General features: G+C 53.0%; 1 protein-coding gene across 1 annotated transcript in view; it reads right to left on the bottom strand.

Moving 5' to 3' along the window:
- Window positions 1-12248: 12248 nt before the first annotated feature.
- Window positions 12249-22534, bottom strand: part of LOC133136397 (forkhead box protein O6-like) — a 27283-nt gene continuing 16997 nt past the window's right edge. The window contains exon 2 of the mRNA XM_061253857.1: window positions 12249-14024. Coding sequence (XP_061109841.1) covers window positions 12249-14024 — 1776 coding nt within the window. The remainder of the gene's footprint in view (window positions 14025-22534) is intronic.

Genomic DNA, 22534 nt, shown 5'->3' with positions numbered 1-22534 from the left:
GATGTCTATCGCCTCAGTCTAGACCGCTCTCCAGCGCTGGGGCGAGCGGAGATATCGCAGACACCTGGGGAATCACAGACGGCTGTGCTGTGTGTGTGTGAGAGAGAGAGAGAGAGTGTGTGTGTGTGTGTGTGTGTGAGAGAGAGAGAGAGTTTGTGTGTGTGTGTGTGTGTGTGTGAGAGAGAGTGTGTGTGTGTGTGTGTGAGAGTGTGTGAGTGTGTGTGTGAGAGAGAGAGAGCGTGTATGTGTGTGTGTGAGTGTGTGTGAGAGTGTGTGAGTGTGTGTCTGTGTGTGTGTGTGTGTGTGAGAGAGAGAGAGAGAGAGATTCTTTTCAGCAGTGTAAAGCCCAGTTGAGCAGGTCTCTTTCTCTCTGTCTCTCTCCCCCTCTCTCTCTCTCCTCCCCTCTCTCTCTCCCTCTCTCTCTCCCTCTCCTCCCCTCTCTCTCTCTCTCTCCCTCTCTCCCTCTGTCTGACACGACTGCCGCTGCCACCAGCCGATCCAATCTTGGCGAGGGCGCTCAGAGACTGAACGGTCCCCACATGTTCCACACTCTACAATATGCCCTCTTCCCTCAACACCCCACGACCACACCCAGCACCCCCAGGCCACCCCCCTCTCCCCCTCCGCCCCTCCTTCACAAATATCTGTCCAAAACAGCCCAGCCTACTGCTTATACAGGGGCAGCCTGTCGCCTAGTGACTGAGGTGCCTGTCTGCAACCTGGAAGGTTAGTTCCAAAATAAGGTCAGTGCAGCTGTTGGGCACTTGTGCAAGGCCCTTAACCCTACATTCCCCAGGGGAGATTGGCCCTTGTTTAGTCTAATCAAGTCGCTTTAATAATAAATTACATGTAAGATATTCGATTATATACTGTATATAAGGTATAATATTATATATAAATTATATATATATATATATATATATATATATATAAAATACAGTATGTATTATAATTGGTCAGCTAAATAACTGCAATGGAAGGTAATGCGCCTCGAGTATCACAGCGCTAACACACGCTCGCTCCCGCAGACATCCGAGACGCGGTGTACAGTACACGGTGCGCGGCCCGCGCGTGTCAGTCTGCGCGTCGCTCGTGTGTCTCGTCGCTAATGGACTGTTAATTCAGAGTCAGATGAGGTGAGATTACCCCGGGCCTTTCCAGCGCACCTGCCGCACTGTAGGCGACGGATTCCCGTCCATCGATTCCGCCTGTTGCTTGCTCGTGCACTTAAATAAAGAGAGGAAAAAAAAGTGAGACTTGATTAAAACGTCCGATCGTTAGTCTTCTATACAGCATGTAGCCTACCTCCGAATACAGTAATATTAAAATGCGGTATAAGCCACGATATAACTTCAAAATGAATAATAGTAAGCGTGTAAATTGTGTAGGCCCTATCGACTCGGTTGCGAGTAAAGGCAATAGGCCTAATACAATATTTCCTGCAGGCGATTTTTTAATGTTGCCATGTGATCTGTTGCGAGTGTAGTATCATAGCGCAGTGTGGTTGACAAGGCTACCAAAAACCCTCAGCAGAAATCCTGCTGGTTGCCTTGCCCCCTTTAATCATTTGGTGCTTCGTTTGCTACTACCATGATACTCCGGAGTCTAGAAAACCTCTCCACTGGGAGACGTGCGTCATTGCGCATACACTCAGTCAAAGGGCACTTAGTTCCACTACGATTAAAGGAAAGAAGACAGTGGGTAGGCGTGTGTGTAAGAGTGTACGGTATGGTACAGAGCCTTCGGGGCAAACTGTAACCTTCACATACTGTCAGTTACCAAGGAAATAAACGGGTTTTTATACCGTTAAAAAACGAGGAACATCGTTGTGAGAATACTATAATTGCACATGGAAATATACATCTATGCAACAGGAAAAAAACCGAGTTTGTAATGGTTCGATAATTGATAGGTTGCACTGGTATAATTATCTCATGATCCGTTCGGAAAACACTCCTTTTCGTGCATAAAAGCCGCGATGTTTAATGTAACCAGATTTTTATGTATTTCCCATTAAAACGTTTTTTTCTCCGCGTCTCAGGATTTTTTTTTTTTTACGCCATTACATTTTTTTTTGCCAAAGTAGGAAAAAACGCGAGCACGCACTCACACGTTTTAATCAATTGTTTTCTTCCACAGATTCTCTGCGATTTCTTTCCGCGAATCCGGTGTAGCGCTGCATCGCGTACCCGCTCTGGAGTGATTAAAAGACGGCAGGCGGGCTCAGAGTAGGCCGAGGGGAGAGCGCTTGTTAGCAGGCAATCTGAAGTGGCACCGCAGTTACATGGCTGAGTGCGAGAAAAGGGCCGTCTCTCTCTCTCTTTCTCGCTCTCTCCCTCTCTCACGCACACCCCGTGTCCCGGGAGGACCGTTGGTTCCAGGTGACGGTGTCCGGGCGAGACGGCACGGAGGATAACACACCTCAGCGCGCAGCCCCTCTGCAGGCCTCATTAACCGCGCTAACACACTCACACGCTAACACGGCTCCACTGAGACACCGCACACAGTCACTGGAGCAAACACACACACTCACACACACACACACACACTCACACACGCACACACACACTCACACACACACACACACACTCACACGCTAACACGGCTCCACTGAGACACCGCACACAGTCACCGGAGCAAACACACACACACGCACACACACACACACTCACACACACACACTCACTCACGCACACACTCACACGCTAACACGGCTCCACTGAAACACCGCACACAGTCACTGGAGCAAACACACACGCACACACACACACACTCACACACGCACACACACACACACACACACTCACTCACGCACACACACACATATGCACACACACTCACTCACGCACACACACTCACACGCTAACACAGCTCCACTGAGACACCGCACACAGTCACTGGAGCAAACACACACACTCACACACACACACACACACACACACACACGCGCACACACACACACACTCACACACACACACACTCACTCACGCACACACACTCACACGCTAACACAGCTCCACTGAGACACCGCACACAGTCCTGGAGCAAACACACACACACATGCACACACACACACTCACACACACACACACTCACACACACACACTCACACGCTAACACGGCTCCACTGAGACACCGCACACAGTCACTGGAGCAAACACACACACACGCGCACACACACACACACACTCACACACACACACATATATACACACACACATGCACACACACACACTCCCACACACACACATATATACACACACACATGCACACACACACACTCCCACACACACACATATGCACACACATACACGCTAACACAAACACACACACATATACACACACTCACAGGCACACACACACACACTCCCACACACACACATATACACACACACACATGCACATATGTCTCAGGCTCCACAGTCACTGGAGCAAACACACACACACACACACTCACACACACACACACTCACGCACACACACATATATATACACACACCTGCACACACTCATAGACTGACACACATACATATACATACATACACACACACACCGCCCACTCATGAACATATGTGTTCACGCATGCACAGACTCCTACACACACATGCACACACACGAACATATGCGCTCACGCATGCACAGACCCCTACACACACACATGCACACGCTCAACACACTCGACGTCTCTGATATGCACCGAAACACTTTTTTTCAAAACGCACACAAAAACACAATTGGCCAGCGCAAGGTCAGCACAGCTGAATCAGGAGAATGGCGGAAAAGTCCCTCATTATAACGGCGTTTCCTGGAGGACCACAATCCCTGTAAACCCAGATCAGGATGCCCCGGGATCACCCCCCCGTTCTCCAGGAATCAGCCGATTAACAGTCACTTCCCCTCATGCGGCTGACCTTAACGCCTCAGCCGTTTAGCGTAAACTCGGCTTAGCAAAAGCCTGCCAGTAAACCAGCCACCTCTTTTTAAACCTCATGCGCTATTTGGGGGTTCGGACCTGGTGTCTGCCCTTCTGCTACTCTGTAAAGCATCTTTGCGACTTGTGTCTTCTGTATAAAAAAACAAAAAACAAATGTATAGCAATAAAATTGATAGAAATAAAATTGAAACTAGCCACCTCGTCTTCCTCATCCACCGGATGCCAGTTTTAGTTTTTTAGCTGTGTGACGGTGCAGTCATAAATATGCGCAAAAGCCAAACACAAGATAAACAAAATACAAAATCTAAACGCAGAGGTGGGTGGAGAAAAAGAACCCTTGAGGGCAGACAGGTTGAGAAGCTTCGACAAAGATGACGCGTCACAAGTTTATAAGTTGTGCACTTTTTTCCCAAACTTGATTTGTGTGCCGCATCCTGCACACCACCCCAGCTCAGACACGTCAGATTGAGGAGGTCCCCGTTCACCGCTCTTTCTGGGGGTACGAGGGCGAACCCCCTTATTTCTGGGGACCCACGGGGGAGCCCCATCGGCACGCAGGCGCGCACCCCGATCCCGGCCGACACCCCGGATCCCTTCCCCGCTCATCACCAGCGCTAATTACTCTTTAAGAATTAAAACTAATTACGGGCGCCGACCGCGTTGTGTTCCATTACGCCGCACGGTGTTCGGGGGGGGGCGGGGGGGGACTGCAGGGGGATTAGGGCTCTGGGACCGCGCTGGGTGGGGGGGGGGGGGTGAGGGGGAGGGGTCGGATCTAGGTTTTTTGGAAAGTTAATTCGGGTGTCTTTAATGAACGGCATTAATTACGCCTTGGTGTCTGCGCCTCTCCCGCTCTCTGCCTCTGATAAACCAGCCTGTGGGGAGCCAGTGGAGGAACGCTTTCTCTTTTCATCTCCAGAAATCAGAGAGAGAGAGAGAGAGAGGGAGGGAGAGAGAGTGGGAGAGAGAGGGAGGGGGAGAGAGAGAGGGAGAAAGATGGGGAGAGAGGGAGAGGGGAGAGAGAAAGAGGAAGCAAGAGGTAGAGGGACAGATAGGAAGAGGGAGAGAATGAGAGGGAGGGAGAGAGAGGAGGATGCAGAAAGAGAGGGGGATGGAGAGAGATGGGGAGAGAGAGAGAGAGAAAGCAAAAAATCACAAATGTACAAACATCACTCCCCTTTCCCACGCCTCTCTAACCCCCACCCCACAGCACATCCTAGTCTACCTTTATCCTCCACCCCCTACTATACCCTTTCATCTGTCCTACACCCATCCCCGACGCATAGGCCTACCCAGATATGCTCACTAGTTGTCCCTCTATTTATGGCAAGCTGTTACGTAATAATGTGCCTAGTTTAAACCCCATGTCCCGTCTGATCCGCTGAGGAGAACAGCCTTTGCGTTGGGGCGGGAGATCTCTCTCTCCCACCGTTTATTTCAGTCCGTTTATTGTCACGTCATAGTGCAGATCAGATTATCACGTCTTATATTCGGGGATAAAATAAGTGTGGATCATAGACAGAGGGGGGTTCATGTGATAGATTTTGAGACATAAGTGGGGCTTGAACTTGGCTGAACTCGGTCACAGAGTGTACCAGGAGGCTGTGGGCGATGGCCTCCGTCCACAAACACACGTCATGTGAATTAAACGGCGTACCGAGGAGATACGCTCGGCTACATGTCCGGGGCGACCTCCTCAAACCGTGCGTAATGTAAAGCAGAGGGCCACAAAGGGGCCTTGCATAGCCTCGGTCCCCACCGCAGGGCCGCTCGGGGCCGTGTGAGGGAAGGGTGGTAGTTTGGGGCAGGAGGGGGGGGCGGGGGGGGGGTCAAACACCCCGCCGCACGCTCACCACCGGAATCCAGTGGGAAAACCCGGAATACATTACAGTCATTCAGCTGACACGCTTCATCCAAAGTGGCTTGCAGTTGATTAGACTAAGCAGGGGGCCAATCCTCCCCGGAGCAATCAAGACCTTGGAATTGTAAGGTTCCAGCTGGCATTTTTTATTCAAATTAGTTAGTGTCACGAATATGTTGTTCATAGGGCAATTTGATATGATTTTTTAAACTTTTATCTATCTATGATGAACTGCCCTGCATTTTAGTTGTGCTGTTCAGCACAATATCTCAAAAGCTACTCAGAACATGAATAGAACCTTATAATTCCTTGTGAGGTTAAGGGCCTTGCTCAAGGGGCTTACTGTGGCTCCACTGGGGCCTGAACCGCCCACCCTCCAGCTCCCAGTCAAGCACCTCAGCCACTAGGCTTCCAGACGGTCAGGTGAAAGTGTCTTGAGCTCAAAGGACCTCTGACCCCCAAACAGAAGAGAACTTGAGTGGCTTTTCCAGACGATAATTCCGAGGGAATCGGGTCAAATCCGTGGCAGATTACAGAGTAACCCACCCAGAGAATTCCCCCTGAGACCATCTCCCTCTGTAAGCCTCTGATCCACACCTCCTCTGCGAGTGATAGTTATGTTTGGCTATCTCTCCTCGTCGCTTGGCATGGCAAAAAAGCTCAGTTGAAAAACAAACTTTCCATTGCAGGTAATTAGGCGGCTGATGCGGAGGGAACTTTGCAGTGGTTTATGTGCGCGTGGTTTGTGTGTGCGTCAGTGCATGTGTGTACATGTACACGTCTGTGTGAGTTTGCGTGTCTGCGTGTGTGTACATGCAAGCGTGCCTGTGTGAGTTTGCGTGTCTGCGTGTTTGCGTGTCTGTACATGCAAGCGTGCCTGTGTGAGTTTGCGTGTCTGCGTGTCTGTACATGCAAGCGTGCCTGTGTGAGTTTGCATGTTTGCGTGTCTGTACATGCAAGCGTGCCTGTGTGAGTTTGCGTGTCTGCGTGTTTGCGTGAGTGTACATGCAAGCGTGCCTGTGTGAGTTTGCATGTTTGCGTGTCTGTACATGCAAGCGTGCCTGTGTGAGTTTGCGTGTCTGCGTGTTTGCGTGAGTGTACATGCAAGCGTGCCTGTGTGAGTTTGCGTGTCTGCGTGTTTGCGTGAGTGTACATGCAAGCGTGCCTGTGTGAGTTTGCGTGTCTGTGCACATGTATACATGTACATGTGTCTGGTGTACATATTTCCAGTTGTGTGCGAGTTTGTATGTGTGCCAGTGTGTGTGTGTGTGTGTGAGTGTGTGTGTATGTGTGCCAGTGTGTGTGTGTGAGTGTGTGTATGTGTGGCAGTGTGTGTGTGTGTGCGAGTGTGTGTGTGTGTGTGTGTGTGTGCCAGTGTGTGAGTGTGTGTGTGTGTGTGTGTGAGTGTGTGTGTGTATGTGTGCCAGTGTGTGTGTGTGTGTGAGTGTGTGTATGTGTGCCAGTGTGTGTATGTGTGTGTGTGTGTGTGTGTGTGTGGCTACATGTGCATGCTGAGTTGGCAGCCATGGCCCCAGGCCCACTGTCCTCCCAATCGGTCTCCTTTTCTCCCTCTCTCTCTCTTACTCTCATCCCTCTGTTCCTGTCCTTTTAATTTCTTATCCCCGTGTTTACTTTTACTTTCTGTGCTGTTAGCTCCTCTCTTCCTCCTCCTCGCTGTCTTCTCTCTCCCTCACCCTCTTTCACTGTCCCCTCCCTCTCTCCCTCTCTCCCTCTCTTCCTCTGTGTCTGTTTATATCAGTTCTGGGCTGCATTTCTGTAGGCCAGTTCTACAGTTCTCCACATAGTACACGCATTCATATACCTACCTCTCTCTCTCCCTCCACCCCTCCCCCCCTCCCTCTCTCCCTCAGTGTGGTGTTTTGGGGGGGTTGGTGTCCCTGGGGGGGTGCAGTATGGAGCCACAGAGTCCCCCCCCCCCCCTGCCGGGGCTCCTGTGGAAGAGTCTCCAGTGGGGCTGTAACAGCTGTGACCATCCTGCAGCTTCAGAGGTGATAACAAGCCTTATTAGACACTCTCTCCCTCCTTCCTCCCTCCCTCCCTCTCTCTCTCCATCTACCTCCCTCTCTCCCTCCTTTTCTCGCACCCTCCCTCCCTCTCTGTCCCTCTTCTTCCTTCTATCTCCCTCTCTCTCCCTCCTTTTCTTTATCTCTCCCTCCCTCTCTCCCCCTCTCTTTCCCTCCTTTTCTCTCTCCCTCCTTCTCTCTGCCTCCATTTCTCTCTCACCCTTCTTTTCTATCTCCTGCTCCCATTTCTGTGTTCCCCTGTTTCTCGCGCTCTCTCTCATTCCACCCCCCCTCCCTCCCTCCCTCCCTCTCTTTCACACCATCACACATACACAGACTCTATCACACTGGTGGGCAGAGTATCATTTTTAAAAAGTACATAAAACACATGGTGACACACAAATGTGTTCACGACCACAAACCCACACAAACTCATGCACACAGACACACACACACACACACCCTGAGCAGACACACACACACACACACACACACACCCTGAGCACACACACAATCGCACACAAACCTGCACACAGACAAACTCACAAACCCAAACCCACACACCCAAAATGTGCGCACATAATCGCACACAAACCTGCATGCATACTGTACAACTAAAAACAAGCTCACAAACCCAAACACACACATGTACGCTTGCACATACACACACCACACACATACACGTACACATGCATGCATCCACACACACTCACACTGACTCACACACACACACACTCTCACACACACTCACACTCTCACACACATCCACACACACTCACACTGACTCACACACACACACTCTCACACACACTCACATACACACACACTCACACTCTCACACACAAACACACACACACACACACACACTCTCACACACAAACACACACACACACACACACTCACATACACAAACACACACTCTCACACACACACACACTCTCACACACACACGCACACACACACACACACACACACACACACACAGGAGCTCAAATCCAGATCTTTTCATTTATTTAACAGTCAACAGATGATGAGATACATTCTCTTAAAAAAAAAGAAATAAAACAATGGAATCAATATTTTTAGTTAAAAACTATTATACAATATTCTCAATATAGATTTTGTACAAAATAAAAGGTCATTAAGACGTAAGAGAGGAGTGATTCAGTAACAAATATGGAACAAAAAAAAATGGGGGAGGGGGAGTTTGGGTACGTGGGGATGCTACCACACTCAAAGGAGCCCAAAGACTCATCATTTTCATTAATAAATATATTGTCTAATGTATATATTATGTAAATATATATATATAGCTCAGCGTGTACTGTGAGAACCCAGGCTGTGTTCGTGGTGTTTTTCCGTTAAGCGTTTCCCAAGGGCGAGCAGGCCAGAGGCTACGAGAACCCAACGAGGCTGTCCTGCGTCCTGTGCCCGTCTCGTTCGCGATCGGCTAGGCTAGCATCCGCTAAGCTAACCTCAGCGGGTCCTCGTAGCCTTGCGGGCTCATGGCATCTACGTGGCCGGGGGGGGGTGGGTGGGGTGTGGCGTCTGTAACCCTGACAACCCTGTGCCTTGTTTTGGTCCCATTTGAAAAAGAAAAAAAAAAGCACAGTTCCGACTGTGTGATTCAGTGTGTGTGTGTGTGTGTGTGTGTGTGTGAGAGGGGGTGTGCTGGGGGGAAGGGGGGTGAGGACAGGGCTGAAGTTGGGGGGTGTTTTTTGGGGTGCTTTGGGGTGGGGGGTCAGGTAAGAAGTGAGCGCGGCAGCATGAGCTATTGGACGGGGGGGGGGGGGGGGGGGGGGGGGGGTCACAGTCTGAATGCTGAACGTCGATTTTATTCACAGAGGGGTTAACACACACACTTGCATACATGTGCAACACACACACACACACACACACACCCTGCCAAAGTGACCTCCAGTGAAGCAAGCTATCCTGATTCTCTTATACTTTTCGTCTTTTTTTTTTTGTTTTTGTACAAATTTTAATGTTTTCTTGGAAAAGGACACAACGACAACGACAGCGAGAAGTAGAAGGACCGACAACAAAATAAAGACGGGGGGGTCACTGGGGGGGGGTGGGGGGGGAGGTAACAGAAAAGGCCAACCCTGTCACACCCAACACGATCAGCTGATTGTTTCACTTTTTCTACATTTATTTAAGAAAACCTTTTCATCATTTTCAGTAGCGGTGGGGGGGGGGGGGGGGGTCGGGGGGGGGCACGGATTCAAACCCGCAGCACTGATTGAAGAGGAGCAGACAGCAGGGAGGGGAATGATTTTCGGGGCGAGGGCGAGCAGGAGTACAGCAGGACAGGGGGCTGGAAAGGAAAGCACACACGACCCGGGGAACAGACTCTGCCTCAGCTGTGGAGGGGGGAGCAAGTGCACTGATAATGAGGGGTGCAGGGTATACCTTCAATCTTCTCATCCCCCCCCTCCTGTGTGTTTATAGCGGGATAGAGTTATCTTTCTCCATCATCCCCAGGCCCCGCCCCTCTTCACTCTCACTGTAGGACAACTGCCCTCCTTCACTCTCACTGTAGGACAACTGCCCCTCCTTCACTCCCACCGTAAGACGACTGTCCTCCTTCACTCCCACTGTAAGATGACTACCTTCCTTCACTCTCACTGTAAGATGACTACCTTCCTTCACTCTCACTGTAAGATGACTACCTTCCTTCACTCTCACTGTAAGATGACTACCTTCCTTCACTCCCACTGTAAGATGACTACCTTCCTTCACTCTCACTGTAAGATGACTACCTTCCTTCACCCTCACTGTGGGACGACTGCCTCCCCTTCACTCCCACCGTAAGACGACTGCCCTCCTTCACTCTCACTGTGGGACGACTGCCCCTCCTTCACTCCCACCGTAAGGCGACTGCCCTCCTTCACTCTCACTGTAGGACGACTGCCCCTCCTTCACTCTCACTGTAAGATGACTACCTTCCTTCACTCTCACTGTGGGACGACTGCCCCGCCCTCTGCACTTAACACATTCAGTTTGCGAGGCCGAAGGATGGGCGGGGTGGGGGTGGGGACAGTGGGGGGAGGAAGGGGGGGTGTGTGTGTGGGGCGGGGGGGGGGGTCCTGCTGCATTAAATTTGCAATAATGATGCATCACCACTGCATCACTTTGGAGATTAAAAGCAAGATGCTGAATTTCAATCAAGCCACCATTGATGGGACCGGGGAAGGATGATCGTCTCGGCTCTCGAGGGGGGGGGGGGGGGCAGAACTAATCTCCTGGGCTGAGGAAAAAGACATCCGGCCCCCCCCCCCCCCCCTCAACACCCCCTTACAAATTACGCCAGCCCCCCTCTCTCCCTCACCCCCCCCCCCCCCCACCCGCGATATTACGAGATCGAGACGCCCAGACAGGCAAGCGTGTTGACAGACCCATAAACCAGTTTAGTGCTCATTTTAATTTCTGTTTTTTTATTTATTTTGTTGTTGTTATTGAAACCTCATTTGTCATTAAGTCCCGCTCTTCATGGGGAGAGAGGGAGAGAAGGAGAGAGAGCAAGACCGACAGGGTGAGAGAGGGAGTGGAAGGCAATGCAAATGCAACCTTCATCAGCGCCATTTTGTCCGCCGTTACGTGGAGACAGGAGGGGTGGTGACTGAGACACTGGGTCCGCTCTGCAGTGCTCCCCATGTGTTTAAAGTGCTTGAGCGTGTCTGGGGTTGGGGGTACGGGGGTAGGGGGTGTGAAAGTTGGTGGGGCTGGTCAGTGTGGCTCTAGCAGTTCGGGGTGGAGTTTTGAGTTTTGAGAAGGCGGTTTATGGTCGAGTTTGGGAAGGGGATTTCTGGTAAGTTTGGGATGGGGTTTTGTGGTAGAATTTTGGGAAGAGGGTTTGTGGTAAGAGTTTAGAAAGGGAATTTGGGGTGGATTTGAGGAAGGGGTTTGGTGGTCGAGTTTGGGAAGGGGGTCTTGTGGTAAGAGTTTGGAAAAAGGCTTTGTGGTAAGAGTTTGGGAAGAAGTTTGGTGGTAGAGTTTTTTTGAAAGGGGATTTGTGGTTTGGCAAGGAGTTTGGAAAGGAGATTCGGGGTGGATTTGAGGAAGGGGTTTGTTGCAACATCTGAGATTGTCATCACAGCACGACTGTTCCCACATACCAAAATAAGACAGCGAAAGACCCAGGACAGGAGGAGGAGACAACGACAGACATATCGGCTGAGGGATACTTCGTTCAGGAGTGCTTTTCAGTCCATTATCTTCTCATTCTCACTCTCGTTCTGTCTGAAGGTGTGCAGTCAAAAGCACTGTGCTGGACACTGTCAGTCCATCCTGGAGGGGCGATAGGGCGTGGGGGTGTCGGGGGGTGGGGGGGGGGTGCGGCAGCTTTCGAGGCTCGTGGGTAACGTCTCTGGCCACCGTAGGCCGCATTTCGGGGGCAAGTCCGGGTGGGGGACGGGACGGGACCTCAGCCGGGGACCCAGCTCTGGTTGTTGTGGGTCTGCTGTGGCCCGGCCAGGCCGCCCATCCCCACGCCCACGCCCACGCCCATCCCCACGCCCATGCCCACGCCCATGCCCATGCCCACGCCCTGGGACAGGGAGCAGTCGAAGTTGAAGTCCATCATCTCGTCCGGGTCCATGAAGTCGTTGAGCAGGATGGACTCCACGTCGCAGTCCAGGCTGCCGTGGAAGATGTCCAGGTCCAGGTCCGCGGGCAGCCGCTCGTGGGGGTGGTGGGGGTGCGGGGGGTGGTAGGGGTGGTGGTAGCCGTGGTAACCGCCCCCGCCGGGGGGAGGGTGGTGGTGGTGGTGGTGGTAGAGGCCGTGCCGGACGTCGCCCATCTCCTGGTGGTGGTGGTGGCCGTGGCCCCCGCCGCCGAGGTGGTAGGGCGGCTGGTGGCGGGGGTGGGGGGCGGTCGCCAGGTGGCAGGAGTCCTGGGGGGCCCCCAGCATGCCGGCGGGGTTGGGGGGCAGGGCGGTGGAGGCGGGCAGGTGGGCGTGGGCGTGGGAGGGGGGGCTGTAGAGGTCGGGGGGCGCCTTGAGGCCGTAGGGCTGCTGGGGCAGGAGGCCGCCGCCCGCCCGGGGGGCCGGGGGCTGTTGCCGGGGGCGACCACCGTGTACATGGGCGTGGTTGTGGGCGGGGTTCGGATTGTGGCCGTGGGCGGAGTTGTGGTTGTGGTTGTGGGCGGAGTTGTGGCTGTGGCTGTGGGCGGGGTTCGGATTGTGGTTGTGGCTGTGGGCGGAGTTGTGGCTGTGGCTGTGGGCGGGGTTGTGGCTGTGGCTGTGGCTGTGGCTGTGGCTGTGGGCGGGGTTGTGGTGGTGACCGGGATGATGGTGGTTGTGGGCGTGGCTGTGGCCGTTGCTGGCCGGGGGCGGGGCCATCATGCCGATGGGCTCGGCCGCGTCGGGGCGGAGCAGCAGGTCCTTGGGGCAGTACTGGGGCCCGGCGAGCAGGCTCTGCAGGGCGGTCCCGCCCGCGTACGCCCGCAGAGAGCCCTGGAAGCTCGCCGGCTTGTTCTCCTGGATGGTCTGCATGGGCGAGTGGTGGCGCAGCAGGGAGTGGGGCAGGGGGGCCGGGGCGCTGTACGGGGCCCCGCCGGGGCCGTAGCGGAAGGCGGGGCGCTTGTGGCGGGCGGGCTGGCGGTACCCGCCGTCGTCCAGGAGACGCTCCTCCAGGCTGATGGCGCCGGCGAGGTCGGTGAGCTGGGGCAGCTCCACGGCGGGGCAGCCCCCCAGGGCGGGCGAGCGGGCGCTGGAGGGGCTGGGGTACAGCCGGGGGGAGGCCGAGCAGGACCCCACGCCCGCGCCCGCGCCCTCCTCCTCCCCCTCCTCCTCCTCCAGCTCGCCCTCGGCCAGGATGGGCGAGAGCCGGCCGCTGAGCGTGGAGGAGGAGCTTCCTCTGGAGTGCAGGTCCGTCCAGGCGTCGAAGTCCTCCCCCGGGCCCGCGCCCGCGCCCCCGCCTCCCCCTCCTCCGCCCGCCGCCCCCGCCGCCCCCTTCCCCGCGGGGCTGCCCTGCTCCGGCGAGCCCTGGAGCCCCGCCCCCCGGCCCGCCTTCTTGCGGCTGATTCGCCCCTTGCTCTTCAGGTACTTGGTGCTGTTGTCCATGGACACGGCCCTCCGCCGCGGGGCCTTGCCCGCCTTGCCGCCCTCCGGGTTCAGCATCCACCACGAGCTCTTCCCCGTGCCCTCGTTCTGCACGCGGATGAACCGCGTGTGCAGGGACAGGTTGTGCCGGATGGAGTTCTGCACCGGAGAGAGAGAGAGAGAGGGGAGAGAGGGAGAGAGGGAGGGAGAGGGAGGGAGGGAGAGACAGGGAGGGGGGGAGGGAGGGAGAGACAGGGAGGGGGGAGGAAGGGAAGGAGGGAGAGAGAGGAAGGGAGGGAGGGAGAGAGAGGGAGGGAGGGAGAGAGAAAGAAAGAGGGAGGGAGAGAGAGGGGGAGGGAGGGAGACAGGGAGAGAACAGCTCCATTAGATATAATAATAAGAATAATTATTAATCGATAGATCTACTTTATTGGTGTAATTTGACCAATCCTAGTTACTTCGGAGTAGTAATAAGAATAGCAATAATAAAAACAATGACAACAATAATAATAATCGTAATAATCATAATCATCCCCAAGATAGATACATGGTAATACAATATTATTTACTGTGCTTTTTAGATGCAGTGTTATAATTCGGCGAGGGCTTTAAGTGGATGCAGAGATGACAGGTGACACTGTGTGTATGTACGTGTGTGTGTGTGTGTGTGTGTGTATGTGTGTGTGTGTGTGTGTGTATGTGTGTATGTGTAAGGATTCGGGCCTTAATTTCATTGGCAACTCCTGTCAGTTCAGTCAGACCACATCCACTGAAAGTCAGTTGAACAGCAGGGGGAAAAAAAAAAGTATAGTCTACGAGGAATTTGATGATTCGTGAATCGAATTTCAATGGATCCTCCTGAATTGGCTGAAATTGAGACGTCGAAATCTGGACGCGACCCCCCGCGCTCTGGAGCTAGCGGTTAGCGGCGTGGGCGTTAGCGCTGATTGGCAGCGTCTCGCAGGAGCGGGGGGGGGGGGGGGCATCCCTGGACGGGGGCTGTGGGGGGGGGGGGCATCCCGACGCTGGATGCTGAAAGCTCACTCAAACCTCCGCAGCAGAACAGGAAGGTTAAGGAATGATTTAGTGATTTGTGTTTGGCAGCCATCTTGGCAGACTCCGCTATCGATTCCGTTCGGAGAGAAGCCCTTTAAGTACTGAACCCGGGCAGTGGGCCAGACTCGCTTCAGGGATATGAAAATAAATTATCAAAATAAAAAATAAAAAACCTTTATTTTAAAAGGAAATGGAGACAGCAGAGGAGAGAAGCAGGGTGGATGGAAGGACGGATAAGGGAACGTGATTGGCGGACAAGTCTATAATACTAATAATAATTTGTTTTATCTCAAAGGTACTTACAGTTGATTAGACTAGACTAAGCAATGAGGGGTTAAGGTCTTGCTCAAGGGCCCAACGGCTGTGCGGATCTTATCGTGGCTACACCGGGGCTTGAACCACCAACCTTCTGGGTCCCAGTCACGTACCTTAGCCACGAAGCTGCAGGCCGGCCCCTAGATCTGAACCAATCCAGGTCTGCGCCGCTACCCAGCAGAGACCCTGGAACCGGTCTGAACCGGTCTGAACTGGACTCAGTTTGCATTTATCTAACAAACAACTCTCATCCGGAGCAATTCACAATGCGATCGGGACACTGTCCCGTGCGAGGTGCCGTCCTTCAGAAAACTTGCCGATTACAGGCGTTAAACAAATTCACACAGAACCATCTCCCAATATCTGGCCACCTAATCGCCCCCTAAATCTGATTGGCCGATCATCCCGTACATCTGATTGGCTGCACAGTCCCTGCATTCCCTGCCCACGCTGATTTGCCAGATAATCAGTGCGAAAGAGAAATGGGCTCTCAGGCGATCTATCTGATTAAGATTAAGAGATGTACTTTATTGAACCGTGGGGTAATGTGTCCTCTGTGTTTGACCCATCCTAGTTACTTAGGAGCAGTGGGGCAGCCACAGTGCAGTGATCGGGGACCAACTCCAGTTCTGAGGCCAGTGCCTTGGTCAAGGGGAACCCAACCTGACATACATGCTTGAGTGTGGAAGGAAACCGGAGTGAAACACGGGGAGAACACGCAAACTGGCCGGGACTTTGACCCAGAACCTCCTTCCCGTGAGGAAACAGCACTCACCACTACTGCACCACAGCGCTGCGTATTAAAACGAATTAACAAAGTGTCTTATCTGAGTACCAGACACAGAGTGCAGGCTAACAACACTCCCGGAACAGAAAGAGCACACCTGTTACGTTACATAAATAAATGACTAATGTATGTAACCATGCCAACCTAGAACAATGACACGATCATAAATGCGTACGCTAAGGGTAAGAGACGCTACCAACAGCACAACCCGACGCCCAGTTTCTCATCCTACACCTGAACGCTCGCACGCTGACCACCTGTACACCTGTAACTTCAATAAAGCTAAAAATGTACGGTAACCAGGCACTAGTACCATGACAATCACCAAATTCATCAGCATAGGCAGTGTAAAAGAGTGGGGAGGGGAGAGGAGTTGATATGGTCTGAGGAGGTGGGTCTTTTAGTCTGTTATTCCCCTGACCTGACATCCAGGGTGTATGGGTTTATTCCACCACTGGGGGGCGCCAGTGCAGACAGGCGTCAGCACACCCCAAGGCTACGAAAGGGACAGATCCCACAGATCCGGCCAGAATAAACTGGACCCAATCCAGGGTTGTGTTTGTTTAGATTCAGGGTGGGGGAGGTGTGAGTGGGTGTGTGTGCATGTATGCTTGTGCATGTGTGTGTGTGTGTGAGAGAGGGTGTGTGTGTGTGTGTGTGTGTGAGAGAGAGGGTGTGTGTGTGTGTGTGTGTGTGTGTGTGTGTGTGTGTGTGTGAGTGTGTGTATGTGTGTGTGTATACGTGTGTGTATGTGTGAGTGTGTGTGTATGCGTGTGTGTGTAACGTGTATGTGTGTGTGTGCCTATGCCTGCATGTGTGTGGTGTGTGTATGTGTGTGTTTGTGTACGTATGCCTGCGTGTGTGTGTGTGTGTGTGTGTCTGTGTGTGTGTGTGTTATACTGAGCCGTATATTAAAGCATACACGATGATGGTTTAGGCTGGCAGAGACTCAGCCATCAGTGTCACAGATTACAGCAGCAGCTGAGACAGATCAGCTCTGAGACAGGGACTCTGAGCCTATCAGCTCTGAGACAGAACCCCTGAGCCAATCAGCTCTGAGACAGAACCCCTGAGCCAATCAGCTCTGAGACAGAACCCCTGAGCCAATCAGCTCTGAGACAGAACCCCTGAGCCTATCAGCTCTGAGACAGAGACTCTCGGCCAATCAGCTCTGAGACAGGGACTCTCAGCCTATCAGCTCTGAGACAGAACCCCTGAGCCAATCAGCTCTGAGACAGAACCCCTGAGCCAATCAGCTCTGAGACAGATCCCCTGAGCCTATCAGCTCTGAGACAGAACCCCTGAGCCTATCAGCAATGAGACAGAGACTCTCGGCCAATCAGCTCTGAGACAGAGACTCTCGGCCAATCAGCTCTGAGACAGAGACTCTCGGCCAATCAGCTCTGAGACAGAACCCCTGAGCCTATCAGCTCTGAGACAGAGACTCTGGGCCTATCAGCTCTGAGACAGAACCCCTGAGCCAATCAGCTATGAGACAGAACCCCTGAGCCTATCAGCAATGAGACAGAGACTCTGGGCCAATCAGCTCTGAGACAGAGACTCTGAGGACATGAGCCTTCAGTAAGAACTGGATCTGCAGCTCAGATCCAAGCCTCACCTGGTACCCACACCCCCCCTCTGTCCCATGCTGGGGGGGTATGTGTGCTGGGATGTCCCCTGAAACGCCCTCCTCCCCAAGACTCTCCAGATAAAAGCATGCGTTAAATGCGGGAATGAAATGCCATTATATTAACATTTGGGCGTTTAGCAGACGTTCTTATCCAAAGCAACTTAAAAACCCCACATTTCTAAAGCTGCAGCCCATCAAAGTGCTTTTACCAAACGGGACAGTGGCTCAGACCACGTCTGGGATCCGGAGCAGCAACCCAAGTGACAAACCTCTCTCTCTCTTCTCCCCTTTTCATTGTCTTTGACACTTTCAATCTCCCTCTATCATCCCCCCCCTTACAGCACTGCCCACACTCCTTTATTCAGTCTATCGCTCACTCATTCCCTGGCTAACTTTTTCATTCACACACTCACTCATTCACTCAATGCCAAATGCAATGAGTTCATTATAGCATTATGGAGACAAAGGATAACTCTGTGTGTGTGTGAGTGTGTGTGTGTGTATGTGTGTGAGTGTGTGTGTGTATGTGTATGTGTGTGAGTGTGTGTGTGTGTGTTGCGTGTGAGTGTGTGTGTGTGTATGTGTGTGAGTGTGTGCGTGTGAGTGTGTGTGTGAGTGTGCGTGCGCGCGTGCGTGCGTGCGTGAGTGTGTGTGTGTGTGTCGGGTGGGGGGGTGTTCAGCAAGCAGAACACACAGCACAGTCAAAACATGTAACCCAGTTTCCGGGAGGGAGGGGAGGGGTAGTCCCAGGATACAGAAATGTTGGGGGGGGGGGGGGGGGGAGCATGTTTCTACTCCCCCCCCCCCTCAGTGAAACATGCAAAACGTCCCCAAAATGGAGAACTGTGAGCCCAAGCACCAGGCAACCCCATCACCACGGGAACCCCAGCTGTGAGTAACCATGGCGACAGGGTAAACGGGAGGGAGGAACAATATCAGCGTGTGTGCCAGTGAAGGTGTGTGTGTGTGTGTGTGTGTGTGTGTGTGTGCTACTGAGTATGTGAGTTTGTGTGAGTATGGGTGTGTGTGTGTTTGTGTGTATCTGAGTGTGTATATGTACTGTATGTGTGTGTGTGTGTGTATGTGTGAGATGTTCAGCAGCTTCAAAAAGCCTTTCATCCAGCATGTAAGCCTCAACCACAGACATACCTACAGCCAAGCGCACAAACCACCCAACACACTGAACCACCCAACACTGAACCACCCAAAACACCAACCGCCACACACTAACCACCAAACACACCAACCGCCCAACACACCAACCGCCCAACACCAACCGCCAAACACACCAACCCCCAAACACTAACCACCAAACACACCAACCGCCCAACACCAACCGCCAAACACACCAACCCCAAACACTAACCACCAAACACACCAACTGCCAAACACTAACCACCCAACACACCAACCGCCAAACACTAACCACCCAACAAACCAACCGCCAAACATTAACCACCAAACTCTCTAACTGCCCAACACTAACCCCCAAACACACCAACTGCCAAACACTCTAACTGCTAAACATTCTACCTGCCAAACACACAAACCGCCAAATACACCAACCACCAAAACATCTAACCGCCGAACGCACCAACCGCCAAACACTCTAACTGCCAAAACACCCCAACCGCCAAACACCAACCGTCAAACATGCCAACCGCACTGAGCTGCCAAACACACCGACTGGCCAGCTCTGCATCCATTCAGCCAATCACAGCCAGCCCTGCACCCTTCCTTCAGCCAATCACAGTCAGTTCTGCACCCCGCCAGCCAATCACACCCAGGCCCGCTCCCTTCCTCCAGCCCCTCCCAGTACAGACTTGCACTGGCTCCAGAAAGCCTCCTGTTTGTGTGCCGCTTGGTTCCCACGGTGGAGCAGACCAGGGCGGTTTCCACGCCAACCCCCCCCCACCCCCGACACGCTCCGTTACGCACAGACTCTCAGACCTCCGCTTTTACCGCTAAACCCTCCACAGCCCCGTCTGCGTGCGATGTGCGCTTCCCACTCCAAGACGCCGGCCTGCAGGAAGTGCTCAGTATAGATTTGGGGTTTTTCTCCTCATGTCAGGAGAAGTAAATAACCCCCCCCCCCCCCACACCCCCACCCTCCCCACAGCTGAGCGGAGCAGTTTTACCACAGCCAACCCCGCCCAATCACAACCCAGTGCTCACGCACACAGACACACACGCACACGCATACATACACACAGACACACACGCATACATACACACACGCATACATACACACAGACACACACGCACAAACACGCATACATACACACAGACACACACTCACACACACACGCATAGATACACACAGACACACACGCACACACACGCATACACACACGCACAAACACACTCACACACACACGCATAGATACACACAGACACACACACGTACATACACACACACACACACGCATACATACACACAGACACACACGCACACATGCTCACACACACGCACAGTCACACACGCATACATACACACAGACACACACTCACACACACACGCATAGATACACACAGACACACACGCATACACACACGCACAAACACACTCACACACACACGCATAGATACACACAGACACACACACGTACATACACACACTCACACACACGCATACATACACACAGACACACACGCACACATGCTCACACACACGCACAGTCACACACGCATACATACACACAGACACACACGCACACATGCTCACACACACGCACACACACTGTGTGTGTGTGACTGTGTGTGTGTGTGTGTGTATGTGTGTATGTGTGACTGTGTGTGACTCAGTCCTGTTTTAAACACAGGTTTGTCACAGTGTCCTGCTCTGGTCTGTCCCATACAGAGATATAAATAGGGGGGTTTTTCTTTTTGCCTGTTCAGGCCTGCCCCCCCCCCCCCTCTCCGGCTGTCTGAGGTCTAGCGGTTAGCTGTTAGCGCTTCACCCCGTGGCCCCCGTAACACCCCCAGAACCCGGCAATCACGCTTAATCCCACTCCATCCCGAGTAATCCCAGACAATCCAGGCTAATCCTGGTTAATTCCGGGCACTCCCAGCTGGGCAGCTCCCAAACTGCCCTCTCAGGGCGGGGCGGGGGGTATGGGGTTTGGGGCAGTTATGACTCTGTGGGTGGGATGGGGAGAGGGTGCATCATTTCTGGCTGGCCAGGTGTGTGTGTGTGTGTGTGTGTGTGTGTGTGTATGTTTGGGGGTGTGGAACAGAACTACGTGTTCGTGGCTTTAAGAAACGTTTCCTCTTTCGATTGGTATGGCAACCCCACAACTCAGTTACGCTGTGCCACGTCGCCAGGAGATTGCAGGTTCAAAACCAGACAGCTGCTACAGTGCCCAGCAACAGGCCCTATGTTACCCCCACCCCCGAGAGAGTACATTAACGAGCTGAGACAATGCCTGGCTTTATTAGGATGGGGGGCAGATCCCGTGTCAAAGTGGGTAAAATCAGGCCCTCACACACACACACACACACACACACACACACACACACGCTGCGTTGCTTCAGCCTGTTTTATTTTATCATTGTCCCTAACCTCCAGCCCTCTCACACACAGTTCATAGTACTGTCAAACCATCTGTCACTGCGGAGCACCAAGCCTAAATCAAATTCTGTTTCAGCACCAAGCCCAGCCAATCCCCGGTCACTGGAGCACCAAGCCCGGCGAATCTGCTGTCATTGTGGAGCACCAAGCCCAAATCAAATTCTGTTTCAGCACCAACACAAGCCAATCGGCTTTCACTGGGGCTCCAAACCCAGCCAATCAGCCCCGGGTTCATTAGAAGGGATTTCCTGGGCTGCTGATACTGGAAAGCGCGTCTTTAGGTGCCTCGACGGCCCCGTCTCAAATCCCATTCCCCCCTGAGCTGAGGGGATTAAAGCCTGCCTAAACCTCCCATCCCCCGGCCCACTCTCTCCTCCCGCCGGTCCTGCGCTAACACCACTAACACCGCTTCACTGCTAACACCGCTTCACCGCTAACACCACTTCACCGCTAACACCGTTTCACCGCTAACACCGCTAACACCACTTCACCGCTAACACCGCTTCACCGCTAACACCGCTAACACCACTTCACCGCTAACACCGCTTCACCGCTAACACCGCTTCACCGCTAACACTGCTTCACTGCTAACACCGCTTCACCGCTAACACCGCTAACACCGCTAACGCTAACGCACGTGCCCCGCAGGGGAGGGGCTACAGCATGGCCCTCTGTCCTCTGATTGGTTCACTTGGCTTTTGAAAGAGGCAGCCTTCTGTGTCTCACAAATTGAAACAGATTCCTATTTATTTCATTCTGCCTGCACACACACACACACACATGCTCGTGCACACAGCAGACACACACACAAATACACACACACGCACACAGACACACACAGCAGACACACACGCACACAGACACACACACACGTGCACGCAGACAAACACACATGTGCACACAGACACACACACACACGCACACAGACACACACATACATGCTCGCACACACAGCAGACACACACACACACCTGTGCACACAGACACACACAGCAGACACAAAGGCACACAGACACACACACACACCTGTGCACACAGACACACACAGCAGACACACACGCACACAGACACACACACACACGTGTACACACAGACACACACACACACACGTGCACGCAGACACACACACGTGTACACACAGACACACACACACACACACGTGTACACACAGACACACACACACACACACACACACGTGTACACACAGACACACACTCTCGAACGCATTACCAGACTGATCAAGGAGCAGCCAGGCAATTTTCGGTCTTTGAAATCAATGCAACCGATTGGTCATGGAGACCGTCTCTGGT

The sequence above is a fragment of the Conger conger genome, chromosome 1 (genome assembly GCF_963514075.1).
Source record: "Conger conger chromosome 1, fConCon1.1, whole genome shotgun sequence".
NCBI lineage: Eukaryota > Metazoa > Chordata > Actinopteri > Anguilliformes > Congridae > Conger > Conger conger.
This window is presented reverse-complemented; position numbering and strand designations above follow the sequence as displayed.